The following is an 18,673-nucleotide window of genomic DNA, read 5'->3' on the forward strand; positions in this document are numbered from 1 at the left end:
CGGAAAAGAAGTCACAGAGGGCAGCCTACCCAAGAAGGATGTGGTGGTGCTGGTGGATGAAAAGCTGGATGCAATATGTCATTGTGTGCTCACATCCCAGAAAACCAGTTGTATCCTGGGATGTATCAAAAACAGCGGGGCCAGCAGGGTGAGGGAGGTGATTCTGCCCCTCTGCTCTGTTCTGGTTTTTATCATCATGTGATTCCTCACTTCTGATGCTGCTGGCCCTGTGGTGTTTCATGTGTCTGCATTATGTGGGCAATAAAATTGTGATGTTTCACTTTCTTAAATTACCCCGTATGCATTACATCTTCGTGCAACTCCCGGTTGATGTGTTTTCTCTTCTCAGAAGATTTGTGGCTATGCAGTTTTCATTGCATGTTTTTGGGTTTTGTTTTGCTGGGTTTTGTTTTCCCCTGTAACACACTGACTGCATTATGTCTTTCAGGGTGCCAACCAGAGTGCTTCTCCTGCGTGGCACTGTGCTTAGCTACTCTGTATATGACTGGCTGTCAATTAAGTAGACTGGTAGTGCCTGATCCTGGGGAGTTCTTGGAGACCTGTGCTGCTCCCTTTCCTAAGGGCTGGGGTCTGGAGAGAGGGTTTGTTTATTGGAGATGGGCTGCGTGGTTATTGTCTCGCCCTCCTGAAAGGAGTCTGCTGTACAAGAGGACAGGTCTTGGGGAATAATATAAAAACTATCACTCTCACTTTCTCAGGAACTGTGTTTCAGTTCTGTTTTCTCAGAAACTGTGTTTCACATCTGGATCAGCTTATTAAGGATATTTACTAATGAAGCCCCAGTAAGGTGACACAGCAGCCAATTATTTTTTTGCACTGAGTTCCCACTTGTTTAATGACTGACAGCAGGACCTTTTAAAACTGCAGGCCTGACAACTTTGTAATAATCAGTTATTTCAGTTTAGTTTTTAACAGCATGTTTAAATCCCAACCTGAATCCCCAAATATAATCACATTACAGACCAATTATCCTGCTCGCTGAGTCACTTTGTCAGTTTGACAGCATGCCTGGCAGAAAATTTCGAATCCTTTCAATTCTTTGATTAAAGAAATGAATTAATTCAGAGTTTTATTTTGTTTGGAGATATGGAAGTCTGACTCTCCCACTGATTCATAGTCACCATTTGAAGCTGGAGAGTTCTCTTTTGTGGTAAATGTAGAGAGTAGTCACAATTCTGGGCAAAATCTTTGTTTTTTCCATGCTGTGGTGCAGATCCCTGTATTTGAAGGCTTACTCCCTGATTTTTTGCTTGTATTGACCAGAGGTTGACTGTATTTCATTCTAGCAGACATGAATGGCCAATGAGACAGGTAGTCATGAAGAGGGAGTGGATCCATACAAAGGATGTCTTCCTGATGTATTATCATTTAAAACAAATATACAAAGAATATAAAGATGTGTAGAGAGAGTTTGGAGCAGGGAAAGAATCCTTTTGAACAAGCAGGTGTTCAAGTTGGAAGTTAGCAAATATTCATAGTGTTTGATCTTCAGAATATTTGGTTGGCTTAGAAAAGTTGGGTATCTGCAGCCTGCAGTGAAGACAGTGACCTGTTAAAATCATACTATCATAGTTCTCTGTTTGGTATATCTTTCTACTCATAATGGGAAGGGAATAGTATTAGTTTTGGCATTTTGAAACCATTTCTCAATACCACAAACACATTATGATATTTACAAATATTGCACTGCTATCTGCATGTTGCAGACCAAATCAGCTGTTGCCCAGTCACATCATTAGGGCATGCATGTCACACAGAGTTAACAAAACCCCACCCACAGCAGAGGAAAGTTCATAATTTTCATTCCTGTGCTGCTGAAGAGGAATTACATACAGGAAGGTTAGAGCTGGGGCAGGGTTCCACTTCGCAGTGTGCAATCCCCACTGGGCAGGTGTGGGCAGCACATGTGTTTGATGGGAGGGATGATAATGCACTCAAAATTAGGGAAAGGGAAATTATTAGAGAGCTATGTAAGGGCAATACAGGAATGTAATGGGTTACAATCAAAAGAACTAAATTGTGAAGTGGATCCAGTGACTTCTAGGCTCATGAAAGAAAAGGAGAGAAGTTTAACATCTGCACTAAGAGGAAGGCAATGATACCATGGCGTCATTCCTGAGTTAGGAAGACTCTCAAATAACTGATGATGCCTGCACTAAGAGGAATGATACCATGGCATCATTCCTGAGTTAGGAAGACTCTCAAATAACTGATGATGCAAAAGAGATATGAATTAATTTTAGCTTTTAACTTTATAAAAATAATAATTTTGACCAGACTCTAAACACAACTAAGTTTTCAAAGGGGAGAATAGTTGTCAGTAGTAAGGAAAGAAGAGGTAGAACAAAATATTCAGTAACTTACATGTGTGTCAGTGTCTAAAAAATCAGCAAGAAACTATCTGGATGCTGTAGAATATTTGTGGGAGATGTGAAAATGCCATTAATAAATATTTACAGGTACATTGAAATATGGCATGTGTAAAGCTGCCTAGACCTATATTCCATAGCTTTGTTCCTGTTCTCAAGGACTTTTGGGGGGGTTGGGGGAAGAAGCAAGCAAGCTTTCAAAGAGAATACATTTTTTTTATGTTCTCCTTATGAGAATCTTCACAATTCCTTTGAAAGTTACCTTTCCATCTCAGCAAATTGTCAGTATTTCTACTTTGAGTTTTCTGTCATTATGCAGTCTAAATAAAATTCATCTTTGAAAAATTTCTTTCAGATAGAGCTTTACTGCCAAGAAAGAGAGTATAATTTTCACTTTTCTCTTGGGGGTTTGTGCAGCAGAAAGGTTGTTTTGAAGTGCACAAAACCTGCTCTTTGTGCTGGGTAATTTTGCACCCTCCAGTGGCCATGAAGCTTCTTTTTTAGTCCCAAATTCCCTGAAGTAGACAGAACACATTGCTGCAGAAAGTAAAATGTTCAGATTCTGAAAGCTATCTGTGTGCTTTTTGCCTATAATCAAATAATCCACAGCTGTTTCCAAAAGGATATATTCCATTAACTCTGTGCTTTTATGAAAATTTTCTTCTTCTTTCCACTGTACTCTACCACTGCTGGGGAAAAAAAAGGTAAATCTCACATGTGACATTCTGTTTATGTTTAATAACTGCCATAAGTAGGCCAGACTCCTGCAGCATTTTCTGGTCACCTTTGGCAAGTTTTGTAGTATCACAGAAAAATGGCCCTTGGGAATTAAAAATAATGAGCTGTGGTTCCATATCTGCATCTCTTCCTTCTGTTGGAACAAGCCTTCCTGAGAGGAGAAAGTGCTGACACTGTTTGTGTGTTCTTACATCAGCAAGAGGTAGCAAAATTCTGAGTACCTCAGTGGTTGCCTGGGTTTGTTCCCAGCTAAATCACAGGCCTGCTTGATTTTGTTTGTCCATATGTGGAAAGAAATATCTTTCAAATGTCCATCAGCATCCCCTGGAGGAGACCCTGATATGTGACTGTGGAACTGTAGATGTATTTTGAGCAAGACCCCTTATCTCTCTTGAATTCAGTTTTTACATTGAACAATTTACCTTTTGTCTTCTGAGAAGCCACCAAAGGCAGTGCTACCCATGCTGGCAGCTAATCCTCAGCCTTCAATTAATCTGTAATGAGTCAGAATTTGCTTGGAATTTACTTCTCCAATTTCACTAAGAAATATTTTAAAAAGTGTAGGGTTTTTGCTACTCAGCAGTGAGATGCAAAGAGTAGAATACATCTCAGCTTAAGTTGGGGGGGTGATTTGCCACCAGTATGGGGAAGATGTCTAAACTCCTGTTACAGTCAGCAGAGTGAGCAGAGCTGAGAGTGATTCAGCTCCTCAGAGTGGGTGGTGTTCTTGGGATGAGTCAGTGGATTCCAGGCCTGGTCTGTCCTGTCCTGCCTGGCTCTCCATGGGCTGTGGTGGAAGTTGGACACCTGCCTCACACAGACATCCTGCGTTGTAGAAACCCAAATCCAAGAAAGGTGGATTGTAGCCTGTATGTTTATGTAGAAAATGGCTGTCATTACTTTTTACTCCTATATAGGAGTTATATCCTTTGGAATGTAACCTCTCCTGGGAGTCTTGCAGTGCATCCAAACACTATTGAATTTTCTTGTGCTGAGATATCAGGCAAATTGTGTCTTATTAAAGGTGGGAATGTTTAATATGTTTCACAAATTGCATGTTAGATGTTTGGTAATATATTTTAATGTCCTAATGAGGGATAGGGTATGCAGGGAGGACTCAGCTCTCCTCTGTCTAGAGCCACAGGATCTTAACTGAGGTCAGTTCCCAAAAAATGAGGGTAAGTTTTCATATAGACCAGTAGTTGTATTTCAGAAGTCAAAGGAATTTGATAAGGTCTCAAAGGACTTGCAGAAGAAAAATGTTTTTCTAAAAACAGACTAAAGAAAACCTAGAGACCTGCACTCTTTTAACCCATACCTTGGAACTGGGAAAAAAACAAGTAAACCACTAATGGTTGATGTATACAGGTAAGAAAAAAAACCAAACAAAAAGGATTTTGAAAATTCCTCAAGACCGTTTTTTTGTTTGAATGGCCTACAGAGAAAGCAGTAGATATATTTGGAATTTTTATGATTCTGTAACTCATGTATGATACTTCCATAATCAACCTAGGAGGATAATGAAACCCTGGAAATGTTGGTACATTCCACTATTCAATTCACATCTTTGGTATAGCACTGCAATCCAGATGATCAGTGTGATGCTGTTAAATGTCATGTGGTTGTTAGGTTTAGGAAATTTGGTTTTTATAGCTTTAGCACAATCCTGAAAATGTGAAGAACAGCAAGGAGGTTATTTTGGCAGAATGGGAATTACTTTGAGTTTGTATTTAAATCCACAATCAAGATGAAGGACCTCTTAAAAATATTTTGCTCAAGATGAAATGAGGCATTGTAGCAACACGTGGTGCTTCTGAAGTGTAGTTTTGCTGCCTTTCACATAAAAACAAGATGGTAAAATAGAAGAGGTGATAGAAAATAATGAAGGATGTAGTTTGGACAGAAGCAGTCAGATGCTTCTTCTCATTCTCTCCCTGTCCTTAATGAAAAGAACATGATTTTTTTTTTTTTCCTTTCCCCAATTAGGTCAAATTTAAACATGCCAGTTGCGTTCTGCTGGTTCCAGTTCTCAAGTTCTTCTTGCACAAATGGTGGTATGTATTCCCCTAGGTCACAGCAGTTGCCTCTCCCTCTGACTGGATAAGCCCCTGTATTTAATTTTTTGCAGACTTTTATGAACCATTTTATTTAATGATTTCAATTGTTAAGGTTTGTTTGTTTTGTTTGTTTTTTTTCTTTCCCTGGGACAGGCCGTTGAACAGGTGAGATCTCTTGCTTCACACCATTGTGGGTAATATGGGACTTTCAAATCATCAGAAATCCCAGGGGATAATAGCTCTGGTCTCTGTACCCATGCTGAGTGCAGCAAAGAGGAGCTGCTGGTGTGGAGCTCTGAGCTCTTATGCTGACAGTGAACCTGTTATTTCAGACAGGACATGTATCTTTGGAGGATCTCTGTTCCTTGTGGCTCATGTTTCTGGATGCACTGCAGGAGCATCAGGAAATGGAAAATTTAGTAAAAGTAACATACAGCTGTAAAGGTCAAGAGTTTGATTACAGATCCTTGACAGCTTACATTTGCAAAAAGGGCTCTATTTTTAAAAAATTATTGCTTGAGGGGCTGAGAAGAGTCCCTGTCTCCAGACTAAACAGCCCACAAAGTGGCATCTGTCCTCCAAAGTTCCCCAAGCAAAGAGTAGCACAGATATTTCCCTAAGCTTCAGAAGATTATATGATTGTTTTGCAGATCTTGACTGCCACTGTGATTGCAATTGCAGCAGAAGAAGTTTCCTCTGTTGTTCTGTTTTGTTTGTTTGTTTTTTTGTTTTTTGGTTTTTTTAATAACTTTATTCTGGTGGAATGGCTCAAGACTTTAGGAATGACAAGCAGTGGGATTTCTGACTTTGTTAATTCCTGGTAATATTGATTTCAGACCTCTAACTCAGTTTTCTGTTAGCATGATGAGTTTATTGTCTAATAGCTATTTCTTTGCTGGAAAAAAAATGTTATTTGCAGAACAGAGAAAATAATACACTATTTTATTACTACCTGGGTCTCCAATGGGATGAGATGAGAAATGCTGTGATTACACAGAGCAAGAGCAGTTTCTGTCCCAAATACACCATAATCTATGGAAAAGAAAAGACTCTCAACCTGTTATTGAGAGATGGGAAACTGAGGTGCAATCCTTCTGTTTTCTTTTGTTTTGTTTGTTTTTCTTTTTTTTCTTTTTGGTTCTTTTTTTTTAATAACTTCATTCTCGTGGAATGGCTCAAGACTTTAGGAATGATAGGCAGTGGGATTTCTGACTTTGTTCATTCCTGGTAATATCGATTTCAGACCTCTAACTCAGTTTTCTGTTAGCATTAAGATTTAAGGGAGAAATCGGTCATTTATGTGGTGGTACAGGATGAGCCACCTAAAGAAAATGACCACTTCCAGGTTCATTTTCCATCATTAAGCACTTCCCACAGTGCTGTTGGACACAGGCTTGAAAATGATGCTGTTTTACTCTGTAATTTGGAAGCCAGAAGGAACTGTAGTTATCCAGTTGACTGATGTCCAGCTTTTATCTGAAATTTGCTAATAAAACACCCTTGTTTTCCTGACTGCCTGTAGTCTGCTAATGCTTGCTCCTACCTGTGGCAGAGCCTTGATTAATGGCACTGGTGCTGATAATGCTTCTGTGCTAGGAAGTCCTGCCAACATGAAGAGAAGCTAATCCTGAAAGAGACACAAGGCACAAAAGGGGAAGCTGCTCCAGGCATGCTGGCAAAATTGATCAGAGGGGACAATGGAGGAGCTCTGCTGGCCCTGGAAATATGCTGGGTGAGGTTGCTGAGGGTGCTTGGAGAAAGTACAAAAATGTTTTTTGGAAAAAAGGAAATAAGGAAAACAAAACATTGGAAGAGCAATTGAGAGAAGAAGCTGGGAGCAAATATTTTCCCTCTTATTTTCACCCCAATCAATTTGAAGATTAGGAGAGACAAAAGAGTTTTCAAGAGGTCTGAGTCATCCCTTCTAATGTGGGGGAGAAATATTCTGCAGAGTCCTCTCTCCTCTTTAGGGTGTGCTGCTGGGAATCAGTCTGTCTTACTGAGGTACTTTAGGCCTTGCAGAGAAAATTGGAATTGCATTACATCTACTTGCTGCCTTAGTACAAGCAGAAAAAAAATGTGTTGGGGGTAGTTGCTGAGCTTGCAAGCACCCACTTCTGGTGATTTTGGTTTCAAAGGTGGCATGTATTACCACTGAATAATTAAAGTTTATCCTAATTAATCTGGACCTACAGATCATAGTGTCTCTGAAATACATTTTCTCCATTAATTAGTGATTTTAACAGCGTGGTTAGGTACGAAAAGTCTGCATTTCCCTGGCAGGGGATTTGCTCCAGCTTCCTTTAATGTGCTTTTCTGAAAGAAAATCAAATTTGATTTTCTTTTTAAAAAATCCTCATTTGGCCAATCATTCTTTGTGAAACTGTACTACAAGAAGTTTCTTTGGATGATTAAATTGAGGATACAAAAAGAAATAACTCAAACACGTTCAACCCAAGGAGATGGAGATGACTTTTTCACCAGCCTTTTAACCAAGCTGGTATGGCTTACCCAACACATGGGCAGCAGCTCAGCCATAAAGATTTCCTGACAAGTCCAAGGACTATACTGGCTCTTGACTTGGCTTTTTCTGTGCTGTCAGGACAACATCACCCAGCAAGGACTTGTGCTTATTGATTAATTACGTTTTTCTATTGAGGAACCTCAGCACAATTTGACCCCTAAGGAAATGTATTCCTCCTGTGCAAAGGAGTGACTCAGGTTTTTGTAGCTGTTGGGCCTGACTAAAAGTATATTACTCACTTTGTATGAAAATTAATGCTGGAGACATATGACTCTGTAATGGCTGCTCTGCCATTTTCTGCAGCCAATTTTGTGGTCTTTGTCTCTCTCTCTACCATTATTAATCTTGTATTTTTTAAGGGATTTCCAACTCACTTATTGAAATTTACATCAACTTAATGTTCAACCTTCAAGATGTTGCCTAATTTTCTTAGAAGAATTACCCAGGAGTATAAAAAGATGCAGATTCCTTAGTCAAAAGCAGGTTCTCCTGAGACACAACATTTCTTCCTCTTGGCATTATCTGAGTTTGCATGAAAAGCCTTGGGGAAGGAGGGAAACCCTTTGTTGCAGTCTAGATGTCCTCTTACAGTAGACACCCTATGTACAAAATAAGATTATGCTCGGCCTAAACAGCTTAAAGCCCAAAGAAAATGAGGCCCAAACTGATGAAATAAGTTGGGGGAAACTGACATTTATGGATAACAGGACAAATGCTTCCTGCCCAGCTGTAGATCTTAAGTTGGACAGGGTGCTGGGCCATCTTTTCCACACCTTTATTTTGCTAAGAAAGGTTGAACCAGGTGATCCTCAAGGTCCCTTCCCAACCTGGTGTTCTGTGATTTTATGACTTTTCAGCCCAAGGAAATTACACTGACACTGGAATGGTTTTATGTTCTTTCTCCCCATTGCAGTTACTGGGACATGGCATCTGGAACTGCTACAAGGAGCAGAAAGGAAGATCCATAATAAAGGCATCAGTTTAGGTTTAAAACAGGTTCTGTACCGAAGTGGAAGACACAAGATGATGCTAAGTACTTTTTAGACCTATTACCTTATTACAGATGACAGAGGCGCATTTAGATAAAGCTGTATAGGCAGACAAGCAATATTTACAGAAGAAGGGCAGTTGGGTGCTTAGGCAGTAGTTGTTTTTTGTCAGGCCATTGTGATGAAATGGCAAAAATATCTGCATAATGCGACTCTGGTAGATGTAGTACAAGTGTACAAATACAAGACACAGATACTAGCAAGATGATGAAATTATTGCTCCTCCTCGGTGTCTTGTTCTTGTAAAACCAGATGTGAGACCTGAAAGCACCATGAGAACAGCAAATGGTGCTGTTCATATAATCAATTTTCTATTTTTTTTTTTTAACTATAGTTGAAAATAATTCCAGAGAGAAGAATGAGAGGTGATTTTTTCCCTAATGTTGAGATACTGCCCCCACAGTATCACCGTTGCAGGCTGGTCCTGGGAAGCTTTCAAAAGATGTCCTTACCCCTTCAAACACTAAGGAGAAACCTCACCTGAAAAATCAGCTGCATAGATAACATAGTTTAGGCAGAAAATCTCTCACTTTGCTAAAATGTTCTGGGTAGAGTGCACTACTGGAATGGTTGTGAAAGGTCCAGGTGGCTGTAAACCTCCCTGGACAGGTGATTTTTCCTCTTCTTCAGTGAGGCCACCTTCACACCTCGGCAGGGGATGGGGTTGGGTCCTTCATGGACACCCAAGGGGACCTGCTGTGAGTATGGGCAAAGTGGCATGGATGCTGTGGTGTCCCCACTCCTCTTTCCTGTGAGTAGACAGACTATTCCTACATCAGCTGCAGAATCCCACAGAAGGAAGAGAGCTGCTCTCCACGGAAATGTCCCTGCAAGCACTGCAGTGAAGCTGAGCAGAAGGAAGTCTCCAGTGCAGCAGTAAGTGTTAGAAATTGTGTATCCCAAGTCATGGCTGGGGATGAATGCTATTTTTGCTAGAAAATCAAACAAGAAAATATAAAATATGAAGGGATAGAAAAGAAAACAGGGAGAAACATTAATACCAAAGAAATGACAACTGACACTGGTTTGCATCAGTAGAGATTACAGCCCTTCTTTTACTAATGGACTTTCCAGAGGTAAAGAGTTACATCAATTTATCTTGAAATGACACTTGCCAAAGAGCAAAGTGTCCATTATAATCTCATTTAATAAACTGCTAGGCCACCTAAATATGCTTTCTGTCTGAATTATCCACTGGAAATATGTGCTTTAGCAATTCATTAAACTTCCTTCTAATTATCTGGATACAGGCAGCACTCTGCTATGGCCCTGCAGAACCACGGCACAAGAAATTTTGTTCTTTTGCTCAAAGTACATGTTTGTTACTGAAAAGGGGCACAGAAAGGTCAGAGGGATGTACCCTTCCTTGGATTTACTGGAATTGTTACTTGCTCAGAATTAGCCATTACTTCAGTACAGATTTTATTACAGGTCAAAGACCCACTTGTGGAAGCAAAACCAAATCTCCTACTAAAATAAAAAATAAGAGATAAAATCAGATACAGTATTTCTACTTCAAGGAAAATATAAATAAGTACTTCATTAAAGATGTTCTAGAGGAAATAAGCTGGCTTGGAAGAGTTCTGAACTTTGGGGACATTTGCTCAATGCGGAGCCAAGTTCAAACTTTGCAGTTTTTCTGAAGGGAATGTGGTGGTCTCAGAGGATGAGAATGCTGATAAGCACCAGACATCTCCTAGGCTGCAGCATCTCACGATGCAGTTTAGAGTGGAGTCCAACCCTTGCTGCTTTTAGGGAAGAAACAAACTTCCCAGGGGACTTTTGGGGCTGACCTCTGTAACAGAGGTAGTTTGTTTGAAATGCTCAGTGCCTAGAGGTGGGTTCCTGATGTCTGACATGAACATTTTTCAAAACTTTGAATACTGCATTTTCCCAGGTGTGACAGCAATGTCCAAAGGCTTCTAATGCACCAGGGCAAACCTTGGAATGAAAATGGCACGATCCAAATATTCTGTGTCTTCTTCCAGTGCTATTGGGAGAAACAACAGGAAGATGTCCAAGGTGTTTTTCATCCTGCTCTATTTCATTACTCACATTTATTCTCTCACTCCAGGAAGGGTGCTGCAGGTGTTGTGACAGCTGGGGGACAGGAGTCTGACCTCTAAGAAGTGCACTGTCACCTCACTTAGCACGTGAAGAGGATGCTGCTAATGTGTGTGCTCGAGTTGCAGCAAAGATTAGAGCTTGGACCTTCCTTCTGCTCCCTGCTCGCACAAGTGCCAAATGCCACAGGAGCCCTGGTCCATTACTGTGGTTTTTATGTATGAAGTCTGTCACCAGAACAGACAGTAAAAGTGAGACAGAGCCCCTGTGATAGAACAGGGGCTATCAGCTGTCTGCTTAAAACCAACATGCCAGTATCATCACAGGAATGCTCCTGTTGTGCATGCATTGGTGCATGTCTGAGCTGTGGAGAGACCCTCATGGTTTGTATTTCACTCACTGGAGTGTAAATTACTCAATAAATCACTGAATTGCCTTTACTACCTGCTCCCTTACCAAGGATTTTAGCTTGAGGATATCCCCTGATGCATTTCTTTACTGTAGTGAAACTCCATACTAGGACTTTCTGAGGAGGAAAGCTGTTGTTTTGGGTCAAACAAGACCACCATCCCTCCCCTTATCCAACAAAACATGTACCAGGTGAGCCCTGGGAGTTATTTTATTGCTAGTCCTCACCCCCCAGATGCTCATACCCATCCATATGTGAACAACTGGTGTTACTTCATTAACAGCTGTTGCTGCACATCACCTGTGTCTTTTGGGGAAGTGTGGCTGGGAATATCTTTACATGCAGTTTTGAGCACTGTGCTTGTTCTGCCCAGTGCATGGGGAAAGGTGGGTGCTGCTGGCTATTTTCCACCACAGATGCCTAAAGGCAAAACATGTATGTAGTGAGGGATGTAAGATTAAACATCTCAACCAGCTCTTGCTGGTGCATCAGGGTGAGTAATTGCGCAAGAAGCAAGATGATTATGGAAGAGCCTTGGCTTTCCATCTGTTCCATTCAGGTTTTCCTGAGAGAAGAGTGGTCACATGCTGGTGTGAGTGCACAGGAAGTGAGTGCTTGACACTTTGTGGTGGGCTGTGACAAACTCTGAGGTTCACTGCTGCAGACTAGTGACACACACAGTAGAAAATCTGGTATTAGTCAAATGATGAATTTGAAGGAGTCATGGACAGGGATATCTCTTCCAGCATTTCACTGTTAGATATCCTCTGCCTGGAAAATGGGATAGTTGTTGTTCAAGAGGATCTGCCAGGCATTTAGATTCAACCCAATCAAATGTTTTTTTATGATGGGGGGGGACTAAGACCTGAGTGGGAAGATCATTAAATGACTTTGAAGAGTAGTTTTCTTGCAGGAGCCTCCCTGTTGACAGAAACTCTTTCATGTTTAATGCCATGTAAAGTGCTGTGTACAGCAACTTGCTTAAGTGAATGAATAATGAGTAATATGAAAGTGATATAATAGTGCAAAGATAACATAAAAACCCTTGAGACAATCATGACAAGAATTCCACCTTTTTGTCTCAGTGTATTTCAGAGTGCCCTAGGGGAACCTTTTTTCCAGAAGAAAAGCCGAGTTATGCATTTTCCGGCAATATCCAATTGTAGAGAGAGTTGCCTGTAACAAAAATTGAGCTGCCTCCAGAGTGCCTTTATCTCTTAAAATTGGAAATCATCCATGAGGATGTGTGACCTTGTTGCCAGATCACATATTCACTGTTTCTCTTTTGATTTTAAATCTGGTACTCTCCTAATATAATAGGTGGCTCTGTGGCAGTTACCAGTTAGGTGTTGAATAAGAAAAGCATATGGAAACTGACCAAGCTGGCAATAAAATTATAACTGCTTGGACTTTCAAACCTCTGTTTTCAAAAACTTGGCAGAAAGGGTTAAATATGCTTGCAAATGTACCTATTGTGAGGCTTTTCCTGGCTGCATGCCAAGTGGCAAGCAGTTCCTTTAGATGCATAAGGGCACACGATGGTACAATTAATGCTTCAGAAACCTCTGGAACACCTGAGATCCCAGCAGGGATTAAGCCTTGGCTCACTGGTGGTACTGAGGACCATTCACAGGCTTCCTAAGCAAGCAGTCTTCCTTATCAGAGAGAATACTGCAGCAAACAAATTTCAAATACATGATTATGGGCAAAGTCTATGAACTTTACAGAGTTGAGGATATTCTCCTTCCCTCCTCCTATGTCTTTCTCAGATTTCTGCATCCTTTTTGCAGTCCTGGGACTGAGGAAAGTGTTTGTTGAAATCTTTGCAATTCTCTCTGGAACTCTCCTAGTTCTCCCTGTTAGTTTCTTTCCTCCTTGAGTCCTTCCTGCAGATGTGCACCATAATGCTCTCCAACCAACCAGTTCCTGCATAATGCCCTGTGAGGTCCAGGTTTGTGGCTAATCCCTGCCCCATACTTGTTATGTCCTCACCCTCCAGGTATTGCCTACAGCCCCAGGAAGCAGCACAAAATACAAACTCCAGAGAAGAGCTGGGCAAGGGGTTTGGATGCTGAAGGAAATGCTGGTGGGTTCAGGAAAAATATCTGTGCAATGGTACTACATTGTAATGCATGAGAAGTACTGCAGCCTTTGAAACAAAAATCCTTGGAGTGCCTCTTCTGCACGGGACACCTGGAGACATGCTGAGAAGGCTGGAAGGAGAGGCATGGAGCTGGGACCACAAGCTGCATGGTATATTTGAACTTATTTGTGGATGGATGGATGGCTGGATGTCTGATAGTGATCCCTGGACATCCTAAGCATTATAATGGAAATAGGATGAAGAGTTCCCCTTCCTCTCCTTTGAAACTACATTTTCTGTGAGGGCAGATGATCCCTCTTCTACTTCAATGTTCAGCCTTACCAACAGGTGTGGGAATCCCCTCTGCTCCCTCACAGGAATTTTGTAGGTTATAAATTTGTTACAAAGCTTGATCAAAATAATTACAAAGACCCTTCTTCTGTGAAGTGCTGTAGCCATGGGACTGGGTACCCTTGACATAATAAGACAAAAAAAAAAGTACACTTCTCTTGGTGCATGGACAGATTCAAGGTTTAATGCTGTGTAGATGCTGGCTTAGGGTGTGGAGTCAGGCTTACTCACAGCAGAACAATCTCATGTCATTGAGAGCTGTGTCATCCCACTTTCCCTGGGGTTCCTCCACCTTTGTTTGGAGCCCACAGATGGCCCCAGAGGTGCAGTTGCTGCTCCATGGGCCGAAGTGACCCCACGAAAGTCCCCAGCCCTCCAGGTTGGTCCCGTTGGAGCAGGCGAACCTCACGTTGTTGACAGCCGTGTTGTCACCCAGGTACCGCCACCTTTCCACGCGCAGCGAGAACGACACCAGCTTGTTGCTGGGGCAGAACTGGGCCGTGGTCCAGTTACCCCACCTGCCAGAGGAAAAAACAACTTATCAAGGCTTGTCCAGCCCCTGCAGTGCTGCAACCAACACTGTGAGCTGCCCTGGCAGTCCTGGGGCATGGAACGTACACAGGGATAGCAGGTCTGCGGGAGCACTGTTTCATTCTCCGTCCCCATCATCCCCTGGATGCCCAGCCACCACCATCTCCGGTCTGCCCTGCTCCTGCAGACCCCCTTGGCAATTTCAGGCACTTGCTATGTCCCTGTTACTTAATGTGCTTTCCAAAGTAAGCATTTGAGGAAAAGGAGAAAGTATAGCTTTAAGATCTGTAATTTCTGGTCTTTCCTTCATTTTCCAAAGCACTTCCCTGGGACCAGACCTTTACCCAGAAACCTTCACACTTTGTGGCCAGGGGGAACTCACCCACCTCCTCAAGAGGGATGTTGAGCCACCTTCACAGGGGGTGTGGCTGCCTACAGAGAAACCATTGCACTGGTTTCCCTTCAAGCTCCCCAGAAGCTGCTGCCCTGGAAGAGGATGAGGAGGATGAGAAGGAAGGCTACTCACCACCCCACGGAGGACTCGATTACTGTGCCGTCTGTGCAGTGCAGGCGGACGCCGTTCAGAGCCGTGTCATCACCAAACATCCAAAATCCCTGGAAGGGCTGGACCTTGGAAGAGGGGAAGAGAAAGGGAGAGGTCACAATTTCTAAAGAGGTGATGAGGTATGGCAGGAGGCTTTGGGGACAGAGCAAGAACATCAGTGCAGCTGAGCAGGGCTGGGAGGCAGCTCCATGACATTTCTCAGGAAGCCCATTTTGCTGTTGCCCACCTCTGATTTTCTCCAAGCTGTGGAGCGGGCGCTCTGGAATCAGGAATGCCTGGTGGGCTGTCCCAAGCCATGCCCACCCTCTCACCACGTGCTGTGATACCCAGAGCTGGGGTGCTGGCAGGTGGGATTTGCCCCTGGAACAGGCTCTGCTGTACCAACCCCAGGAATTTTGTTACCGAAGAGACCCCTCTGCTCAGAAATCACCTACTGGCAGGAGCCCGGAGAGATACTCTGCACTAGAGATTTCTTGCTGAGAAGCCTGCACTCTGAAGATACAACACAAACTGCTGTGATGGGGCAAAGTGCTGTGGGCAGCCCTGCTAAGATCAGAACAAAATAACATTGTCTCACAGCAGGGTTTGTTCCCCATGCTGAAGAAGGAGTCAAAGCTTACCTTCAATTCAAATCCCTTTGCGTAGCCTCTGGGGCAGAATTGCTTGTGTCCCCACGAGCCCCATGGACCTCCATTTGGCACCCTGAGGACAGACTCATACTGCCGTGCCTCCGCGCCCCGGAGGCAGCAGGAGCCCAGCAGGCAGAGGATGCCTGGGATGAGCAGCTGCATGGCAGGGAACCGGCTCACCTCGGCGCCTCTCTGCATGGAGAGGCTGGCACAGGGGAATTTATTGGCTGGGAGAGTGGGTGGGAGTCCTGGGAAGTGTCAACAAAGTTCCCGGGCGCGCTCCTTGTTGCTATGTACTGCTCCTGCTGCCTGCCTGCCCTCTCGGGAGGCCTCCTGGGGTGCCCCGGCTGGGGACTCGCAGGGCTCTGAAAACTTGAGGATGCAAAGGAAGGAAAGTTATTCCAGGCTTCAATTACCAAAGGATGGAATGGCCAGCTTCTGCAAGAGCCACGTAGTGCAGGTGAAGGGGGAAATGTTGCTTTCAGCTGAAACTCTCTGATGTTACCCCTTGGTAGAATGGTAAAGGTCCTCAGGTACTGACAGCACCCAAGAGGAGCCAGTGAAGACAGAGATGTCTTACTGTGTACTGCATCTCATAGGCAGCAGGAACATGTCTGAAAGAAAAGAAACACAAAGGAAGGGCTGTGTGAGCAGGGTCCTGCTCAGGAGAATGGGTAGCTCATGGATATTTTGCCACTCCTGGTGGCATAGAATTTTCTAAGCTTGGGGTGTTGACTGGATTTCTTCATAAGAGTGGCTGGAAGCACAAGCAAGAAAATGGGCTGTTGCCAGAGGTCTGTGTCCAGTGAAGATCTGTGAATAAGTGATATTATCAGCCCCCTCCATGAACCACATTGGCTGCGTGGTCAGGCTTTCGGGATGTGTGGAAAGCTAGGGTTGGGTAGTGCCAGAGATACCTACAACTGTACATGGATCTTAAAGTAAGCACTGAAGAGCAACAAGGTGGAGAAGGAAACTCCAGGATGACTGATGCCAAAAAAATAGAGATGTTTCACAGTTTGTAGTTACATTCACAGAGCTGAATCTTTCTCTGTTTGAGTCCCACTTATTGACAGGGCCTGTTTTCTCTGTCTTCTGCTTTCACACATCCTCTCCTGTTTCCTCTCCAACAGTCTGAGCTCCAGCCCCAGCAGTCCTGCCACTGCAGGTGACAGAAGGGAGATCCTGGTTGCAAAAAGAGCCTGCTAAGCTGAATTTTGTTGTTCCTTTTGGCTGTGTAGGGAGGAGGTGGCAGAGACGGTGACACTGGGTCGGTGGTTCTGGGATATTGCGGCAGGAAGCAGTGAAAACTATTCACACCAGTAATTAAATGCCTGTGGGAGAAAGTGAACACTGGGTGCATTTCTATAACTTCACGATGGGGAGCAAGAAAACAAACAAGGAACTAATCTCAGCTTTATATTTCCTCTCCTGTCTCTCATTAATTTTTAACTCTTCCAGAGTGATAAATCTTTGTGGATCAAAGAACTTCCCCTTTGCTTCTCTCTCACCTCTTTCCCTACAGAAAACTTTCCCAGCTCTAGGAGGGAGGAATGGACTGAAATAAAAATTATGGGATCAGTATCAGCAGCTGAATTTGTGCTGCTGGAGTGCAGGGCCAATGAGTACTTTTGGGTAGGCCTGCTGATACACTGAACTTCCCTGAGCATCCAGTGATGTCTCTAACATCCCTGCTAGTTAATATTTTATCATCTGGGCAAGCTCTTGCTCTTCACCCACTGCTTCTTTTTCAGGTTTCTAGTCAGGCAGAAAAGTACCAGCTTGCAAGCCTAGGGTGGGAGAGTTTTTAATTATGTAACTTGGGAAAGCTGGAGTTTGAACTCTGTCTGGCAACTTCTCTGCTGGTAAGCTCTGGCAGCTAGTGGTAGGGTCATATGTGACATGTCCTTTCTTCTTTTGATCAAGCTATTGGAAGGCCATGATAGCATTAGACTCAGCAACTGAAGACATGATGGCCAGTGCAGAGTGAAGATCAGGTCTCTAATTTTGCAAGCATATAAACCAAAAGGAAATATCTTTTGTTTTCTTTTTTTTTTTTGACAACTTAAGTCCTCCATGCTATGACAAAAAATAACAGAGTTACAATGAAGACAAAATATTTGAAAACAGTACAAGCACTCAAAGGAATCAGAAATCAGCAGAACAGCAAGAGGTGGTCACATAGCCAAAACATCAAGATTAAAGAATGAAGTGCTTGCAGTAGCCTTATTGACATTGCATGTATGCATTTACATTGTAGATAGCTAAGTGCAGGTTAGGTGAATCCCCCTTTCCCTAGAGCAGAAGGTATCTTGTAATTTACTGCCCATTTATAAGATGATGGGGCTCTCCAGGAGCTGTGTTCTCAGCTGACCTTCTCTAGCAACATAAACATTCTTAGATGGTGGTGAGAAACAGCCACTTTGCATTGCGTGTGGGCTGAAAACATTCCTGGAATGGCCTTTGTAATGTCATTGGAGACAAAACCAGTTAAACTCTTCCCACACCTATAAACTAAAGATAGTTCTTTGATAAAAGACCTAGTATCAAGAATTCTTCAGTGCTGCCAAGGGCATCAGTCAGCCTTTGAAGCTGACTGACACTGTACTCCTGCTGCTGTCATGTCAGTTTAAAAACAGATGCAGTGCCTCAAAAGGTCTCTGCTCCCCATGTCCCTCCATGGGTTGCAGGGACACAGCTGCTTCCCCATGGGCTGCACCTCAGCCTGCAGGGGAATCTCAGCTCCAGTGTCTGGAGCACCTCCTGCCCCTCCTCTGCGCTGACCTCCATGTCAGCAGGGCTGTTTCTCTCACATGTTCTTACTCCTCTCTCCAGCTGCTGTGCAGGATTTTTACCCTTCCTTGAATATGTTTTAGAGAGGTGCCACCAGCATCGCTGGTGGGCTCAGCTGTGGTGAATGTGTCCTGGGGCAGGCTGGCATTGGCTCTGTCTGACATGGGTGCACCACTGGCATCTTCTCACAGAAGCCACCCCTGTGGTTTCCCAGCAAGGACTTCACCACAGCACAGAGATGCAGCACACACTGGCAGATCTCACTGTAGTATCTAAGCTGGAATAAGACACATGTAGTTACTCCCATCACCTTTGGAGCAAAGTTTTAAAATTGACCTCATGTTTGCCCCTGTTTAACTTTCCAGTAATTTTAAATGACACATCCATCACTGCTATGATCTTAGCTCTTCCAGTTTAGAGACAGATCTCCTGAGTACTTATTATCAGTCTTAGTCATTCGTTGCTATTCACTCTGTGGCTTTTTTAGTCT

At 43.2% G+C, this 18,673-nt stretch overlaps 1 protein-coding gene across 1 annotated transcript; it reads right to left on the reverse strand.

Annotated features, from left to right (window-relative positions):
* Nucleotides 1-13,888: 13,888 nt before the first annotated feature.
* LOC120506755 (vitelline membrane outer layer protein 1-like) lies at nucleotides 13,889-15,552 on the reverse strand. The gene is made up of 3 exons (XM_039718714.1): nucleotides 15,382-15,552; nucleotides 14,723-14,826; nucleotides 13,889-14,183 (listed from the first exon to the last, which is right to left on the reverse strand). Exons 1-3 carry the CDS (start codon nucleotides 15,550-15,552, stop codon nucleotides 13,889-13,891), a joined length of 570 nt encoding a protein of 189 aa, XP_039574648.1.
* Between the last annotated feature and the right edge of the window lie 3,121 nt (nucleotides 15,553-18,673).

This window comes from Passer montanus, unplaced genomic scaffold, assembly GCF_014805655.1.
Source record: "Passer montanus isolate IOZ18808 unplaced genomic scaffold, ASM1480565v1 scaffold4, whole genome shotgun sequence".
Lineage (NCBI taxonomy): Eukaryota > Metazoa > Chordata > Aves > Passeriformes > Passeridae > Passer > Passer montanus.